This window comes from Sus scrofa, chromosome 1 (assembly GCF_054392235.1).
Source record: "Sus scrofa isolate SSC_HxYL_T2T_F1_AM1 chromosome 1, Sscrofa_HxYL_maternal_Yorkshire_Landrace_v2.0, whole genome shotgun sequence".
Taxonomy (NCBI): domain Eukaryota; kingdom Metazoa; phylum Chordata; class Mammalia; order Artiodactyla; family Suidae; genus Sus; species Sus scrofa.
The window spans coordinates 266,019,115-266,034,270 of NC_139383.1; the positions used below are offsets into that span (position 1 = coordinate 266,019,115).

The 15,156-nt window shown below is 45.3% G+C and overlaps 1 protein-coding gene across 2 annotated transcripts; it reads left to right on the forward strand.

Annotated features, from left to right (window-relative positions):
• The first annotated feature begins 206 nt into the window (after positions 1-206).
• On the forward strand, positions 207-7,625 carry ATP6V1G1 (ATPase H+ transporting V1 subunit G1). 2 transcript variants are annotated; one of them, NM_001190194.1, is given in 3 exon segments: positions 236-406; positions 4,353-4,453; positions 6,824-7,625. In NM_001190194.1, coding segments are annotated over 3 exon segments (357 nt in total). In that variant the 5' UTR covers positions 236-324; the 3' UTR covers positions 6,998-7,625.
• Positions 7,626-15,156: the final 7,531 nt, after the last annotated feature.

Genomic DNA, 15,156 nt, shown 5'->3' on the forward strand with positions numbered 1-15,156 from the left:
TACCTGGCACAGCTGCCACAAGCACCAAACTACACAAAAGACAGGAACTGAAAAGGCCTTGGGCTGTGAAACAAGAGTATGAAACAAAATCCTGCGCGAGCGCAGTCAAGGCGCTCCGCTCACCCTCCTCCCATCGGTCTCGGCCCCATCCCCTCAGAGTCATAAGACGCCGAGTGCAGTCAGCTGACGCCGCGTTTGCGGAGGTCACGTGATGGTGGGCGGGGCGCTTGCGCTTGCGCAGACCTGGGGCGGCGGGTCAGTTGAGCGGAGAGGGCCAGTCAGCCGATTTAGGCCGCTCCTGGACACCTCGGAGTTGCTGCCGCCATGGCTAGTCAGTCGCAGGGCATCCAGCAGCTGCTCCAGGCCGAGAAGCGAGCCGCGGAGAAGGTGTCCGAGGCCCGCAAGCGTGAGTTTCGGGATGTAGGGGCCAGCGCTAGTCCAAGGACTGCGGCCAGGCCGCGGGGGGCGGTAGGTGGGTGAGGCCCGAAAGACTGCGACCAGGCCGAGGCCGGGGGAGGGGTGGTGGTTACAGTCACTGAAGCTTGTGTGAGTCGCAGTTTTCCGGCTCCTAGGCTCTGGAAGGCTTGTCAGTCTCCTGGAAGTTGCGGCGTTTGGTGGTAGATATGGCGGGGACACAATAGTAGGTGGACACCCTTCTTGGGGTCTGGGAGGCGTGTGGAACGGGATCTCCAAACGGAACTCAAATGGTCTTTTCCCTTCCCACTTGGCCTTTGGCGATCCTCGCTCTCAGTGAAAGGAGCCACCGTCTACACTGATCCTCGATCTGGAAACACACGGTCCTTTGCCATGTTTCAGACCCTCCCTCATTCGCCATGTTTAGCCAAGTCGCCAGGGTTTATTTGTTCACTTTTCCTGCATTCTGATAGCCAGCATCGTCGTCCAGGACGCCAAGTTCTCTGAGGTCCCCGTAGCAGCCTAGTTTGTTAATTCCGTTTTTATTTGTATTTTTCAAAGCTGTTAATATGTGCCAAACGCAGTACCCTGTATGTCTGTGGTCTCCATTATGGCGGTGTTCAAAGCCCCAGTGAAGGAAGCAAATATTGGGTAGATTAATTTCAGGTGAGAGGCGGGCCAGCGTTGAGAAATAGGAGGTTGCCATAGTACTTAACAGGTGGATTGAATCTGGATTGGTTCGTGGGCGGCTTCCTGCTCTCCTCCCGTCTTTTCCTCTCTGCAGTCAGAGTCGTACCTCTCAAATGCAAATATGACTTCCCCACCTCTCCTACAGTCAGACACACCTTTAGTGCCTGCAGAATAAAGCCTAAATTCCTTAAAGAGGGTGTAGGAGGTGCTTTTGGATCAGGCTCTGGCTTTCTTCTCACTTCTAGGTACTGTCGCCAGACTTAGTGATTCCTCAAAGGCACCTTGGTGGGTGTCACCTGCAAGCCTCTGCAGAGCTGGTGCCTCTGATTGGAAGAGCCTTTCCCTAGTTTACTCTCTTTATCCTGTAACCCTTCATCTTCTTTGAGATCTCAAAATTTAGGCAGTAGTTTTTCCAGGAAGCCTTCTCTCACTTGGTCTTCTCCTCTCAGACTAGGCTAGGAGTCCTCTCCCAAGTGCCTACTTCTCTCATTACAGTGCAATAGCCTGTTTGTTTATATGGCTCAGTCCCTAGACTAAGCTCCTGGAGGAGAAGGACCGTGTCTAATTTAACTATCTATATTCAGTTTCCCATCTGGTGAGATAGATGTTTTTATTCCTGTTTTACAGATGGGAAAAATGAGACTCAGAAACAAATAGTATGACCGTAGCTGGGGTACAATACCAAAAACTATTACTCTTAGTAATTTCTTGGGGTTTTTTGCATACAATACTTATATTCTTATCACATACTCCAGTAGATTTCAAGCATGACTCTTGTACTTTCTCAGTTAGGGGTTGTGTGGTACTCTCCATTTTTTTGGAAAAGCTTTCTTTGAGGGAGTTGGAAATGGGAACAGGCCTTCTATTCTTGCCCTGGTGACTAGAAAGTTCTTCGTTCCTAATGGAGTATTTCTGATCATGCCCTTGATGCAGTATTTCCAGAATGACTTCTCAGAGTTTGTCCTGTGATGGTTCAGCAGCAGCAGAAGTTGTATCTGTTGGGAAGCATGTGAGAATATTTGGGGAAGTTCAGGAACAAATACTTGGCGTGTGGTAAGAGTGATTCTGAGAGCCTTGGAGGTAGGGGTCATGTTTTAGACCTTCCTTGGAGTTCCTGTCATGGCGCAGTGGTTGGCGAGTCCTACTAGGAACCATGAGGTGTGGGTTCCATCCCTGGCCTTGCTCAGAGGGTTGAGGATCTGGTGTTGCCGTGAGCTGTGGTGTGGGTTGCAGATGCAGCTTGGATCCCTCGTTGCTGTGGCTCTGGCGTAGGCCGGTGGCTACAGCTCCGATTCGACCCCCCTAGCCTGGGAGCCTCCATGTGCCGCGGGAGCGGCCCAAGAAATGGCAGAAAGACAAAAAACAAACAAAAACACCTTCCTTTATCCCATCAGGCCTGGTGCTGGGGCTTGTATATCTCAGGTAGCTATTACACTTTGACTGAAAGAACTTGTTTTAAAGAAGTGAGTTTGTTGGTTAATATAGATCTCAGAATTTGCAGTAGTTAGGAACAGAGGTATTGAGAAAACCTACAATTTTAAAAAGTTATTGCCTTTCTTGATCTGTAATCATGGTTGACTTGCCCAGTTAGGAGTCAAGAAGAGGCAGAGCATGCTGTGGTAAAATGATGCAATCCCAATTTTTCATGAAATCCTTGTCTAGACCATAACACTTAAAAAAAAAAAAAAAACTCACGTAGTTTGGTTCATTGGCGTGAAACAACATGCTGGCCTCCACATGTAAGGCCCACAAAACAAGACTTAAATGATTTCCTGTTCAAATATTTATTTTTGGTTTTCAGAGAAGCTGATCAAAATTGAACTTTGAAGAAGTTCCTTGGTGGCCTAGTGGTTAAAGGGTCCATTGCGACTGCTGTGGCACGGGTCACTGGCGAGGGTTTGATCCCTGACACCGGAACTTCATGTGCTGCAAGCATAGTCAAAAAAACCCTGAACTTCGAAGTTATTTGCTGACAGGTAGAGAATGGTTTGCCTTAAGTAAATAATTAAGGGAGACATAGGAATTGGTAGTGATCCCAACAATGATATCGTGAAATTATGTGAAGCTACTGCATAATGTTCGGGCCATGTTATTCATTGGTCTGGAAAAGAACCTGGGCTTTGGAATATGGCTTTGACTGAATAGCTGATGACAAGGACAGCGTGTGGGACATGGGGATAGAGCTCAGCTTGAGCAGACAGAAGTAGGCCCTAAATAGTACTGGAGTAAATATATCCATGCGGAAATAGTCCTTGAGGGTGCTTAGGCACCTGTTGATTGTTTGAGGCCAGCCTCATGGAGTATTGATGTCATGGGTTCATCACCAGTCCAAAATCCTGTTGTTAGCAGGAGGTGGAAGGTTAAATTTAATTCCATTCATCTACATGGGCTGAGTGGGATTTGGGCCTTCATTTACAATGAATTACAACACAGCTTGCGTTTAGATGCAGGATGTCTTTTACTCTGAAGTAAACAAATGCTCAGATTGTCTAGGACCTGCTTTTTGGGTCTTGGAGAATTTGAATGGAGAAACTCTTTGGTTGATCTTGTGGTCTGTTTTCATACAGGCACAGATGGAACCTGGGGAATTTTCCTTGCTCTGTCTTAAACTATGCTCTTCTAGAAACTAGATCCCCTGTATCTCCTCACTTCTTAGATGCTTGTGCAGTCTTACTGTCCAGTGCTCCCCATTGCGGATTCCTTCCCAGGATCACTTTGATTACTTATTTCCTTGTGCACAGGCATGGCTTTTAGTTTCTGATATTACATCATCTGTTTCATTAGTTACAGTTTAGGTTGATGTCCCTTGGGAGCATATTAGCCTCCTTGCTAGGCTTCTGAGCCGAGTTCCAATTGTAATCAGCAGCATACTTGGGTGTTTACTTCTCAGGAAGAATTCCCCAGATGGCTGATATCACCCATTTTATGTTGGTCTTAGTAGTTGAGATTGAGAGAATATTCTGACACATTCCAAACTTTTTTCCCCCCATCATTTTTATGGTCTGCACTTAGAGAAGGCCACCCTTTTTATCCAGTCACAGCTTAGTTAAGTACAGGAGGCAGGAACCTATACTGTTTATTGTTAGCTTTGAATTCCCTCCCTCCCTTTTTCCCATGCATGTCTCTTGAGACTGTATCTTAAAACTTCTTTCATGGTTTTATTGTTAGAATTTACCATCTCAGTCTCTGCTTCCTCTTCTGCTTGTCTCTCAACCACTTCCTGATATAGCTCTTGCCTTTGAAAACAGGAAAGAACCGAAGGCTGAAGCAGGCCAAAGAAGAAGCCCAGGCTGAAATCGAACAGTACCGCCTGCAGAGGGAGAAGGAGTTCAAGGCCAAGGAGGCTGCGGTGGGCCCAGTTCATTTGCCTTACTGCCTTACTTTCCTTAGGCTTCCTTCTCCTCCCATTCCCCTTAGGCCCAGCATTGCTCAGTGATTCTGGTTCTGGTAGAAACTTGAAAATTTTACTATTGAATGATTAGGCAGAATCTCTTAGGGTGATTAGTTCTAAACTAACATTCAATCCTAGTCTTCACTCATTCAGTTACATTATTAAATTCTTAATAGATATTCTTAGATATTAAATATAATTTATAGATATAGATAAGTAATATATATTAAAGTAGATATTAGATATCTGTTGAACAGTTGATGTGTGCTGGGTCCTGTGCCAGATGCTAGGGGATCCGCTGTGAACAGAAGTAGACATGGTCCTCAAGGAGCTTAGCTTACGGTCTGGCGGTCAGGAACACTCAGTAACAAGACGTAAGTCATGTAAACTGACAAGAGGGCTGTCGTCATGAACATAAATCACGGGGAGCCCCACTTCAGCATAGTATAGTCAGTCACTTACCAGTCGTATAGGCTAGACCTCAGTGCATAAGATGCATCTAATAATAGTATAAAAACAGATCACAGAAAGTACAGAGGAAGTAGGAAAAGTTCTGGAAAAGGGACCGGATGAAGGAGACTTTGTAAAGACACTCTTTTAGGATTCTTGGATACAGGTAACAGAAAACAGCTCAAACTGCCTTTTAGCTTTCTGGGCTTCATTCTCAAGTTCTGTACGTGGCCCCCGCTAGTTCTAGGCACACACCTTCCCAGGTTCAAGGCCATAGGGTAAAGGCTCATGCCTCCTTTTAGACAGTAAGCAGCAAAAGTTTCATTCATGTTTGCACTAGGCAGTGACAGTGCTATTCGAATGTAAAATGGGCCTCTGACTCGTGAACGGGGGGCAGATTGGTGCTGTAAATAGTCAGACTGCCCGTGAGATAGTGTAGAAATACTCTCAACAGGGCAGCCATCTTGTCTCATGTTTGCATCGATGCTGCAGTTGCCTAGAGAGACAGTCTCCGTGTTGCACTGTAAGCGTGAGCTCTCCGTTTTTCTAGCGGTGTTCCGCTGTAACCTCTTCACTTTTGAGGGCTTGGCATATGGTTTACCTATCCATAGAAAGAAGGTAGTGGGCTCTTTCCCTTACCCCTACTGAGTAGGACTTAAGGACTTTTAATAATTTGAATGAGCAACTGAGCCGACCATTAGGAAACGCTCTGGAGTATTTTTCTATAATATGAACAGTGATAGTATGAAGAGCCCTAGGTTTGAATCTTTGCTGTTCACATGGAACTTTTTGACCCCTGGTTTCCTCTTCTGTGGAAAGGGGAGTGATCGCCTCCTCATAGGCCATAGAGAAGTAGGTAACAGCTCACACAAGAGGATGCTGTGTAAACAAATGTGTCACACAAATATGAAGGGATATAGTTGTTAATATATGTAATGAGGCAGCAGCAGGTTAGGTGATGAAAAGGGTCCGACAAAAAAGTGATGCTTTAAGGACCAGACAGTTCATGTTCTGATAAAGTAGTGGCAATTAACAATGAGAAGACCACAGACAGTAAGAGAAAATTTATCCACCAGTGCTTGTTACATTGCAAATGAAAACTGAAGGGGTTAGACAGCCATGCACTAAAAAGTTCAAGCAGTAAAACAGGGCAACCAGAGGATAGTTTCCTTCTCACCCAGACCCACAGTCTTCCTCAAAGGTATTCACTGGTAACAGTTCCTTGTATATTCTAGAATATTTCTGTTTGAAAGAATAGGTGTCATGTATTTATCATACTCACGAATCCATCGCTGAACTTGAGTTAAAACATTAACTAGTAAAGGTGAAACTATATATTCCTCTTAGATTATATCCCCCTGTGTTTATTATCTCTTAAGGGCTTTTTTTTAAAAACACTATATATCCATCTGCCCTCTCAGGGCAGCCAGCAGTGCATCAGTCTCATAAAACACCATCTTATCTCCTCCTTTAAAAACCGCGCAAGGAGACAATATTAACCCCAAGGCCTCAGTTGTTGGGTCTTTGGGTTCATTCTAGCCTCTGGTTAAGGCTGCTCATTAGATTTCAGAGAGATGTGTCTCCCTTTCCAGGATAATTCCTAGCAGTGGAAATGCTGTGCAGTGTAGATGATGAAAGATCTGCCACGAAATGATTGTGTCAACTTATGCTCCCATTAACTGTGGGAACGCTGACTTTTCACATGGTCTTCAGTCAGGATGTTAGATGTTACACGTTACATTGCCCTTTGCTGATTATTTACATTCATGATGAGACCAGGTTTCCTCCAAAGTAAGAAAGTTGCTTATTAAATGCTATTGCTGGCCAGATAGTCTGGAGCATGTCCTGACGTCCCCTGTCATTGCACCCCAACTGCAGGCTCTGGGATCCCACGGCAGCTGCAGCACTGAAGTGGAGAAGGACACCCAGGAGAAGATGACCATCCTCCAGACCTACTTCCGGCAGAACAGGGATGAGGTCCTGGATAACCTTTTGGCCTTTGTCTGTGACATCCGGCCAGAAATCCACGAAAACTACCGCATAAACGGATAGGGGAAGAAGGGAAGAGCCTGTTCTGTGAATTGGCATTTTGGATGCCTTCATGGAATATGAGGCTTTTGCAAGGCTTGAGTTATGTTCTTATGAAAAGGCATTAAATTATTTCTGTACATTATATCGTAGGTACTTTCACTTTTTGCAGAATAGCAAATCTAGCTTCTTTGTACACACTTAGAGCTCATCCAAAGATTTATCTACTTACTTCATACTTTTTAGAAATTTAATGTGTATACGTTGTGTGTTTTCATATGCCTTTTCGCTCAAGCAGCATACACATCAATACTGACTTTTTCTTTCTTAGATATAGTTTTAAAAAAAAAACAATTTTCTTAAGAAAGAAAGGGATTAAAATTTTTTTTTCCCCTAAATCTTTCTTGAAGGTCAGGGGCTTTTATCTATGAAAAAGTAGTAAATAGTTATTTGTAACCTATGTGAAGCAGCAGCCAGCCTTAAAATAGTCTTTTCTGGCTGAGGGTTAGAACAATGGGTACTAGTATAATTGTTTGGGCTGCTTTTAGTTTTTCTTAATCAAAATTACTAGATAATAGAATTCAAGAACTTGTTACATGTTACTACTTGATGTACCAATGCTGTACTGATAAAAGTACTTTTAAAAAAGTAAGAACTCTGTCATGCATTTTTTTCCCCAGTTTCATCCTTTCTCATGATGCACAGTGAGCTTTGACCCAGATGTTCTTCTGCAGCATGTCACTGAGGAAATTCATACATGTGTCACATGCATATTCTCATGCATATTTAAAAAATGCTCATGGTATGCATCTCAGCGGGAAGGAATCACTTGTGATTTCACCCAACAGCTGTTTTGAAAAACGGGGTAAGCAACTAGTAAATGAGAAGTTTGCTTTTTCTCTAGAGCACCCTGTCCTAGGCAGCCTTGGGCAGGTTATCAAGCATACTTCCTTCCTGGTGGGCTAAATGCTCTGTGTAGCACCTATACTAACTTCACACTAACACTTAAGAATTAAATCCGGAGTTCCCGTCGTGGCGCAGTGGTTAACGAATCCGACTAGGAACCATGAGGTTGTGGGTTCGGTCCCTGCCCTTGCTCAGTGGGTTAACGATCCGGCGTTGCCGTGAGCTGTGGTGTAGGTTGCAGACGCGGCTCGGATCCCGCATTGCTGTGGCTCTGGCGTAGGCCAGTGGCTACAGCTCCGATTGGACCCCTAGCCTGGGAACCTCCATATGCCGTGGGAGCGGCCCAAGAAATAGCAACAACAACAACAAAAGAAAAAAAAAAAAAAAAAAAAGAAGAAGAATTAAATCCCCACACCACCCCACTTGTAAGCCAGAAGTCTTTGGCCGCAAGATAATTTCTGGTTGGTAGAAACAATCAAAAGAGAACATTGCTCTGAAACTCTGAGAGAATTAGGTGGCCTTTTAAAAAATTACATAATTTTTTATATGACTCAGGATGGGTCCATCTCAGGGCTGTCTCTGGTTCCTTTTTAAAGAATTCATCATCAAATTTTTTTTTCTTTTTTTTTTTGTCTTTTTGCCTTTTCTAGGGCCACGCCCTTGGCATATGGAGGTTCCCAGGCTAGGGGTCCAATCAGAGCTGTAGCCGTTGGCCTATGTCACAGCCAACTGCAACGCAGGATCTGAGCCACATCTGCGACCTGCACCACAGCTCATGGCAACGCTGGATCCTTAACCCACTGAGCAAGGCCAGGGATCAAACCTGCAACCTCATGGTTCCTAGTCAGATTTGTTAACCACTGAGCCACTTTGGGAACTCCCAGAATTTTCTATACAAGCTTTTCCATTCTTCACTGTTAAAGCACTCCAGTCAGGCTTGCCACGTCATTGAAAGTGCTTAATGATGAGCAGGTTGGGGTCCACTCTTCTGCCCGCTTGACCTTCAGTGCTGTTGAACAGGGTTGATGTCTCCTCAGGCCACTTCCTCAGCTTCCCTTCTGCAGTAATGTGCTACCTGGCTTCTCAGTCTCTTGCTGCCTCCTCCCTGTCTCTTCCCAAGGATTTGTTCTTAGATGTCTCTACACTCTTCCCCCTGCTGAGACCATCTACATTTCATGGCGTTAGTAACATCTATATTGGAGATCAAGATTTATATCTCCAACTTACCTCTTCTGAATTTGAGAGTTCTCAGATTGCTTGATATTAATTTGTCTTTTTTTTTTTTTTTTTTTTTTTAGAGCCGCCCCCGCAACACATGGAGGTTCCCAGGCTGGGGGTCAAATTGGAGCTATAGCTGCTGGACTCCACACCACAGCAAGGTGGGATCCAAGCCACATCTGCAACCTATACCATGGCTCGTGGCAACGCCAGATCCTTAACCCACTGAGCAAAGGCCAGGGATAGAACCAGTGTCCTCATGGATACTAGTCGGGTTCGTTAACTGCTGAGCCACGACAGGAACATCGATGTTCTTTTTTGTTTTTAACAATTTTTTTATTCTAGTTGATTTACGATGCTTATTTGATATTTTGATTTAGGTATCTAATAAGTATCTCCATCCTAACGTGTCCCAAACTATACCTGGTTTGGCTAAGACCTTACTCCTTGTATTGCTAAGTGTAGCAACTCCAACCTCGACTACTGCAGATACAGATTTCCCGAACTGGAGGACCATGAAGGAGGGACACCACATTCAATGGTGTAGACCCAGTATCCTTAATCTGGTGGCCACCAGTATTTTCATGATGGACTTGGAGTTGTACTTAGCTGATTCCTTGACTCAACTTCCAGCCAACCACCTGAATGCCGCCATCATGACAGAAGCAACAGAGGGAAGGATTTCAAAAAGGGTGTGAACTAGGGTTAGTGGAGAGGACAAGATCAGATCTAAAAAGAGCTTGGTGACCTGGGAGAGGGAACCTAAGGAGTTTGAAGAGTGACCTGAATGTAAAGTGAGCAAGGGGAGAGGACCCAGTGGCTGGTGGAGGCAGTGGTTTGAAGGAAGTGACGACATTTTTAAATGCTGGCAGGAAAGGTAATGGGACTGGAGAAGGCTTTTAGGTGGGGTGAGATCCCTTAGGGAGCTCCGTGAAATCCAGGGCACTGGTGGAGAAATTAGGTCTGTGGTTATCCACCTTAATTGTACCCAGTGAAAATGGTGGCTGCTCAGACCCCTCCCAGGCCCAGCGAATCAGTCTCTGGGGGTGGGGCCAGGACTAAGATTTTAAAATATTTCCCTTTGAGAGGGACTTCCATTGTAGCCTGACTTGAGAAATCAGCATCTGGTAGGTTCTTTGCCCACTAAGGCGGATGCGTTGGTTCTAATGTAGAATGACCCTCATGACACATGCATAACTGTGTGATCTGTTCCCATTGAGCATAAAAAGCTGTACACATGCCTATACTGCATGTGCACAGTGTATCTAGAAGACAGAAGACATTGGTGCAAGCAGTGATTATCTCAAGGGAAGGTCTGGGCTGCAGTGGGAGGGTTACTTTTTATTGGCTTATCTACCCAGACTTTCAGCAGTGTCCTTGACCTCTCCCCACTAGAGGCCAGGAGTACCCCTTCAGTTGTGACAATCAAAAATGTTTCCAGACATTGTCAGATGTCCCCTGGGGGCCAAAAGCATGTGGTTGAGAAAATACCCTTCTACAGCCACAACAGCAGAATTACTGACAGTACCATGTGATTCCTGGAACATTCTCAGTACTCAATAAATGTTTCCTTATTTTCCACAGTGTGCCTGTCCTTTCCTTGTCCTAATCATCCTTGATTAAAGTCTAATAATAGCTCTTATTGGTCTGGGGGGGTATACACTGAAGTCTCAGTGGCTTAAGACAACGAAGGTGTATTTTTTATGATGTTTGATATAAGCTGAGTGACCAGGGTAGCTGTTCCCCCTGTGGTGATTCGGTAATTCAGATTACTTCCACTTTGTGGTGCTACATTTTTAGCACGTGGTTTCCATGATTTCAGAGGCAGAGGAAGAAAAAGGTGGTAAATGTGCACCGGCTCTTCCATGCTTCAGTCCTGAAATAATACGACACTTGTTCTTAGCTCATTGACCCACGTGGATTACATAAGCCAACCTGACTCGACAAGGGAGACTAAGAAATGAGGCAGTGCCTATGGTTGGCTGGTGAGTAAAAAATGTCTCTGCTACATTGCTAACAGTAGCTGTCTCCATGCCAGCTTGTGATTGTCACGTGCATTGTCAGTAAACAGTAGTACTTTGAAAGTCATTTTTTTTTTTTCTGAGTAGTAGGTCTCAACAGTGGGCTTAAATATTCAGTAAACCATGTTTTAAACAAGTGTGTTGTCATCCAGGCTTTGTTGATCCTTTTATATTTTAGAGCGCAGGCAGAGTAGATGTAACACAATTCTTAAGGGCCCTAGGATTTTCGGAATGACCATTGAGCACTGGCATCAACTTCGAGTCACCAGCTGCATTAGCCCCTGATAAGAGAGAACCTATCCTTTGAAGTTCGAAGCCAGGCACTGACTTCTCTCTAGTAATGAAAGTCCCAGACAGCATCTTCTTCCAAAATGAGATTTTTGTCTACATTGAAAATATGTTTAATGTAGCCACTTTCATGAATTATCTTAGCCTGATCTGAATAACTTGCTGCAGCTTTTATGTCAGCAATTACTGCTTCACCTGGTACTTTTATCTAATGGAGATGGCTTCCTTCCTTCAATTACATGAACCAACCCCTGCTAGCTTTGAACTTCTGCAACTTCTTCCTCTCTCTCAGCCTTTGTAGATCTGTGAGTTAGGATCTTGCTCTGGATCAGGCTTTGGTTTAAGGGAAGGTTGTGGCGGATTTGATCTTCTCTCGAGACCGCTAAAATTTTCTCCAGTCATCGATGAGGCTGCTTTGCTTTCTTATCATGCATGTGTCCACTGGAGCAGCGCTCTTCATTTCCTTTAAGACCTTTTCCTTTGCATTCGCAACTTGGCGAATTAGCACAAGAAGCCTAGCGTTCAACCTTGGCTTGGCTTTCGACTTGCCTTCCTCACTAAGCTTAAGCATTTCTGTGTTTTGATTTAAAATGAGGAGTTCCCGTGGTGGCTCAGTGGTTAACGAATCCGACTAGGAACCATGAGGTTGCGTGTTCGATCCCTGGCCTTGCTCAGTGGGTTAAGGGTCTGGCGTTGCCATGAGCTGTGGTGTAGGTTGCAGACGTGGCTTGGATCCTGCATTGCTGTGGGTCTGGTGTAGGCCGGTGCCTACAGCTCTGATTTGACCCCTAGCCTGGGAACCTCCATATGCCGTGGGAGCGGCCCTAGATAAAGCAAAAAGGCAAAAAGGCAAAAAAAAAATAATAATAATAATGAGAGATGTGCACCTCTTCCTTTCCCGTGAATACTTAGAGGTCACTCTAGGGTTATTTACTGGCCTAGGTTCAATACCGTGTCTCAGGGAATAGGGAGGGCCAGGGAGAGGGACAGATAGAGGAAAATAACCGGTCAGTGGAATCATCAGAAAAACACGCAACATTTATCGAGGCCACCATCTTATTTGGGCATGGTTTCTGGCACCCCAAAACAATAGTAACATCAGACATCACTGATCATACATCATCAGAACAAATATAATAATGAAAAAGTTGGAAATTCTACGAGAACTATCAAAATGTGCAGAGACATGAAGTGAGCACATGCTGTTGGAAAAATGATGCCCATAGACTTGCTTGACGTAGGGTTGCCACAAACTTTTGATTTGTTTTAAAAAAAAACCAAAAAAACAAAAACGCAGTTATCTCTGAAGCGCAAAAAGCAATAAAACGAAGTATCCTGTGGGCAGGTCTTAAGAGACAGGAGAGGCACATTATTGTTAGCTTGCTGTTTTTTATTTTTAGGGCCGCACGGGTGGCATGTGGAAGTCCCCAGGCTGGGTGTCGAATTGGAGCTGCAGCTTCCAGTGTACGCCACAGCCACAGCAACGCAGGATCTGGATCTGCGCCACGTCTGTGACCTACACCACAGCTCATGACAACGCCGGATTCTTAACCCACGGAGCAAGGCCAGGGATCAAACCTGCATCCTCATGGATGGATACCAGTCAGGTTTGTAACCCACTGAGCCACAAAGGGAACTCCTGAGGCACATCTTTTATTGAAAGATTTGGCAAGTAGTTTAGGGAGAAGAAGCTGCCAGATCATGTCAACATCTACCTTCTTTGGCTTTTAAAAAATTTCAAATGACACTGGCTGACTGGCTCCTGGGTCAAGTGGGAATTCAAAGCTCCCTGTGTTGGTGGAATGATTGATGGGGATGGGTGGGCTTGGAGAGTCTGGGGGCAGGCAGGCAACTCTTTTTTATTTTATTTTTCTACTTATAACTTACAAAGAGTAGAGCAGCAGCATTTGCAGATGAGGAGAGAAGTGAGGCTGGTTGTTCTGAGAGCACGATTGTCTACTCTTGTCTTACGGGGTTTTTTTAAATTAAGAAGATGGGACAGTGGAGCTTTCTAGTTAAAAGCCTGGTAACCTTCAATTGCCTCTGCCTCCCTACCCCAGCCAGATGCCAGTTCTTTCCCCTCAGGTCCTGCCTCATCTAATTCCCTTTGTATCATGGCACCTGTCACAGTGTAGAAATTGATACCTGTACCCTAGGGATTGGTGGCCTTCCTGACAGAAATTCAGAGTAACTCTTTTGGTTTTGACCCCCTTTCTTTCTTTTTCTTTGTGTGTGTGTGTGTGTGTGTGTGTGTGTGTGTGTGTGTGTGTGTGTGTGTGTGTGTGTGTGTGTGTCTGTCTGTCTGTCTGTCTGTCTGTCTGTCTTTTTTGCCTTTTCTAGGGCCGCTCCTGCAGCATATGGAGGTTCCCAGGCTAGGGGTCGAATTGGAGCTGTAGCCGCTGGCCTATGGACCCCATTTCCTGACAGCATGTGATGTGTCTAACCCCCTGCACACTGCTGACAAGGACACTTGCGTGTTTAGACCCAAGTTCCCACCTGTATACCTTAGAACGGAGAAGCCACCATGTGATGTGACTTCCAGGATTCGGAGCAATGGAACATTCTGTGGGACACGCTTTTGGAAATACTCTCTAGGATCGCTCTAATTCGTGGCAAAGCCTAGATCTGGACCCAGGTCTGTCTGACTTCCCAGCCTTACCGGCTGTATGATTTGGTTCACTTTGTTCAGGCCATGGCAATGTTGCAAGCAGTATGCTACTCAAAGAGTGAGAAAGTCCACAGCTGGCCGACCAGTTCCCAAAAGCAGATCTAATTTTTGATCTTTGCCTTTTCACTTACCCAGTGGTTCTGAAGCTCCCCCCCATCCCATCTGCTGCCACGCTCGAAGAGTCTGCCAGGCTAGGAAGAAGTTCTTTCCCCTCTTGCTTCACCAAGGTTGCCAGATGTTTGGCAGCTAGCCCTCAGACACGGGTTTGTAACCCTGGCAAGCAGGACGAGATAGATAGTACAGATGTTGAGTAAGGGTGGCTTTGACTGGGGTTTGCGGTTATTTGAATTTGTCTGTAGCTGAGGTCCTGGTCATTTCATTCATAGCTGTTCATTCACCAATTCAGATGCATGTAACAAATACCAAGGGTGTTGGGGGATAGCCATGAGGATGAACAGAAACAGAACTGTGCCCCAAAGGTTTATTCTCTTTTGGGGAAAGGGGACATTGAACAATGACCATACCGTGTGCCAGGTGTGGCCAAAGGGTCAGCAAGGGTATCTATGAGAATAGGGGCGTGGCCTGGGCCCAGGACAGGAAAGGGCTCCCAGGAGAAGGGCCCTTTCAGCTGAGACGTGACAGTGTGTCAGTTAACCAGACAGTGAGGTGGGAATGAAGACTGAAGGTTACCTTCCAGATGCAGAAGGATGGCAACCATTGAGAACTGGAAGTGAGAGCACGGCTGTAGGAGGAACTGAGAGATGGTCTGTGTTCTTGGAGCTGAGGGTTTTCAAAAGTTGGGGCATGATGGGTAAAGATGAGCACAGGGTAGGCTGGGGGTGGGGAGGGGCTTGGGCCTATCACACAGAGCCCTGTGAATAAAGATAACGCTACTGAAGTCTGCTTTCCAGCTGACTTCACTACATATTCCTTACCTTTTATTGGGTTTCATTCATCTATCTCCATTCTCCACAGAGCCCCCACTTCCTCATGCCATAGTACCAGGCCTTGCCATGTGCCGTGGTTTTGGAGATGCCAAAGAATTGCCCAGAAATACAGTTCACTTTTACTGAGGACTTTCT

Excerpts from the sequence above, each read along its gene's own strand:
- ATP6V1G1 (XM_085022728.1), top strand. The coding sequence starts at position 212 with ATGGTGGGCGGGGCGCTTGCGCTTGCGCAGACCTGGGGCGGCGGGTCA. Across the intron at positions 407-6,823 it reads GGTGTCCGAGGCCCGCAAGC|GCTCTGGGATCCCACGGCAG; the intron begins GTGAGTTTCGGG and ends CCCCAACTGCAG.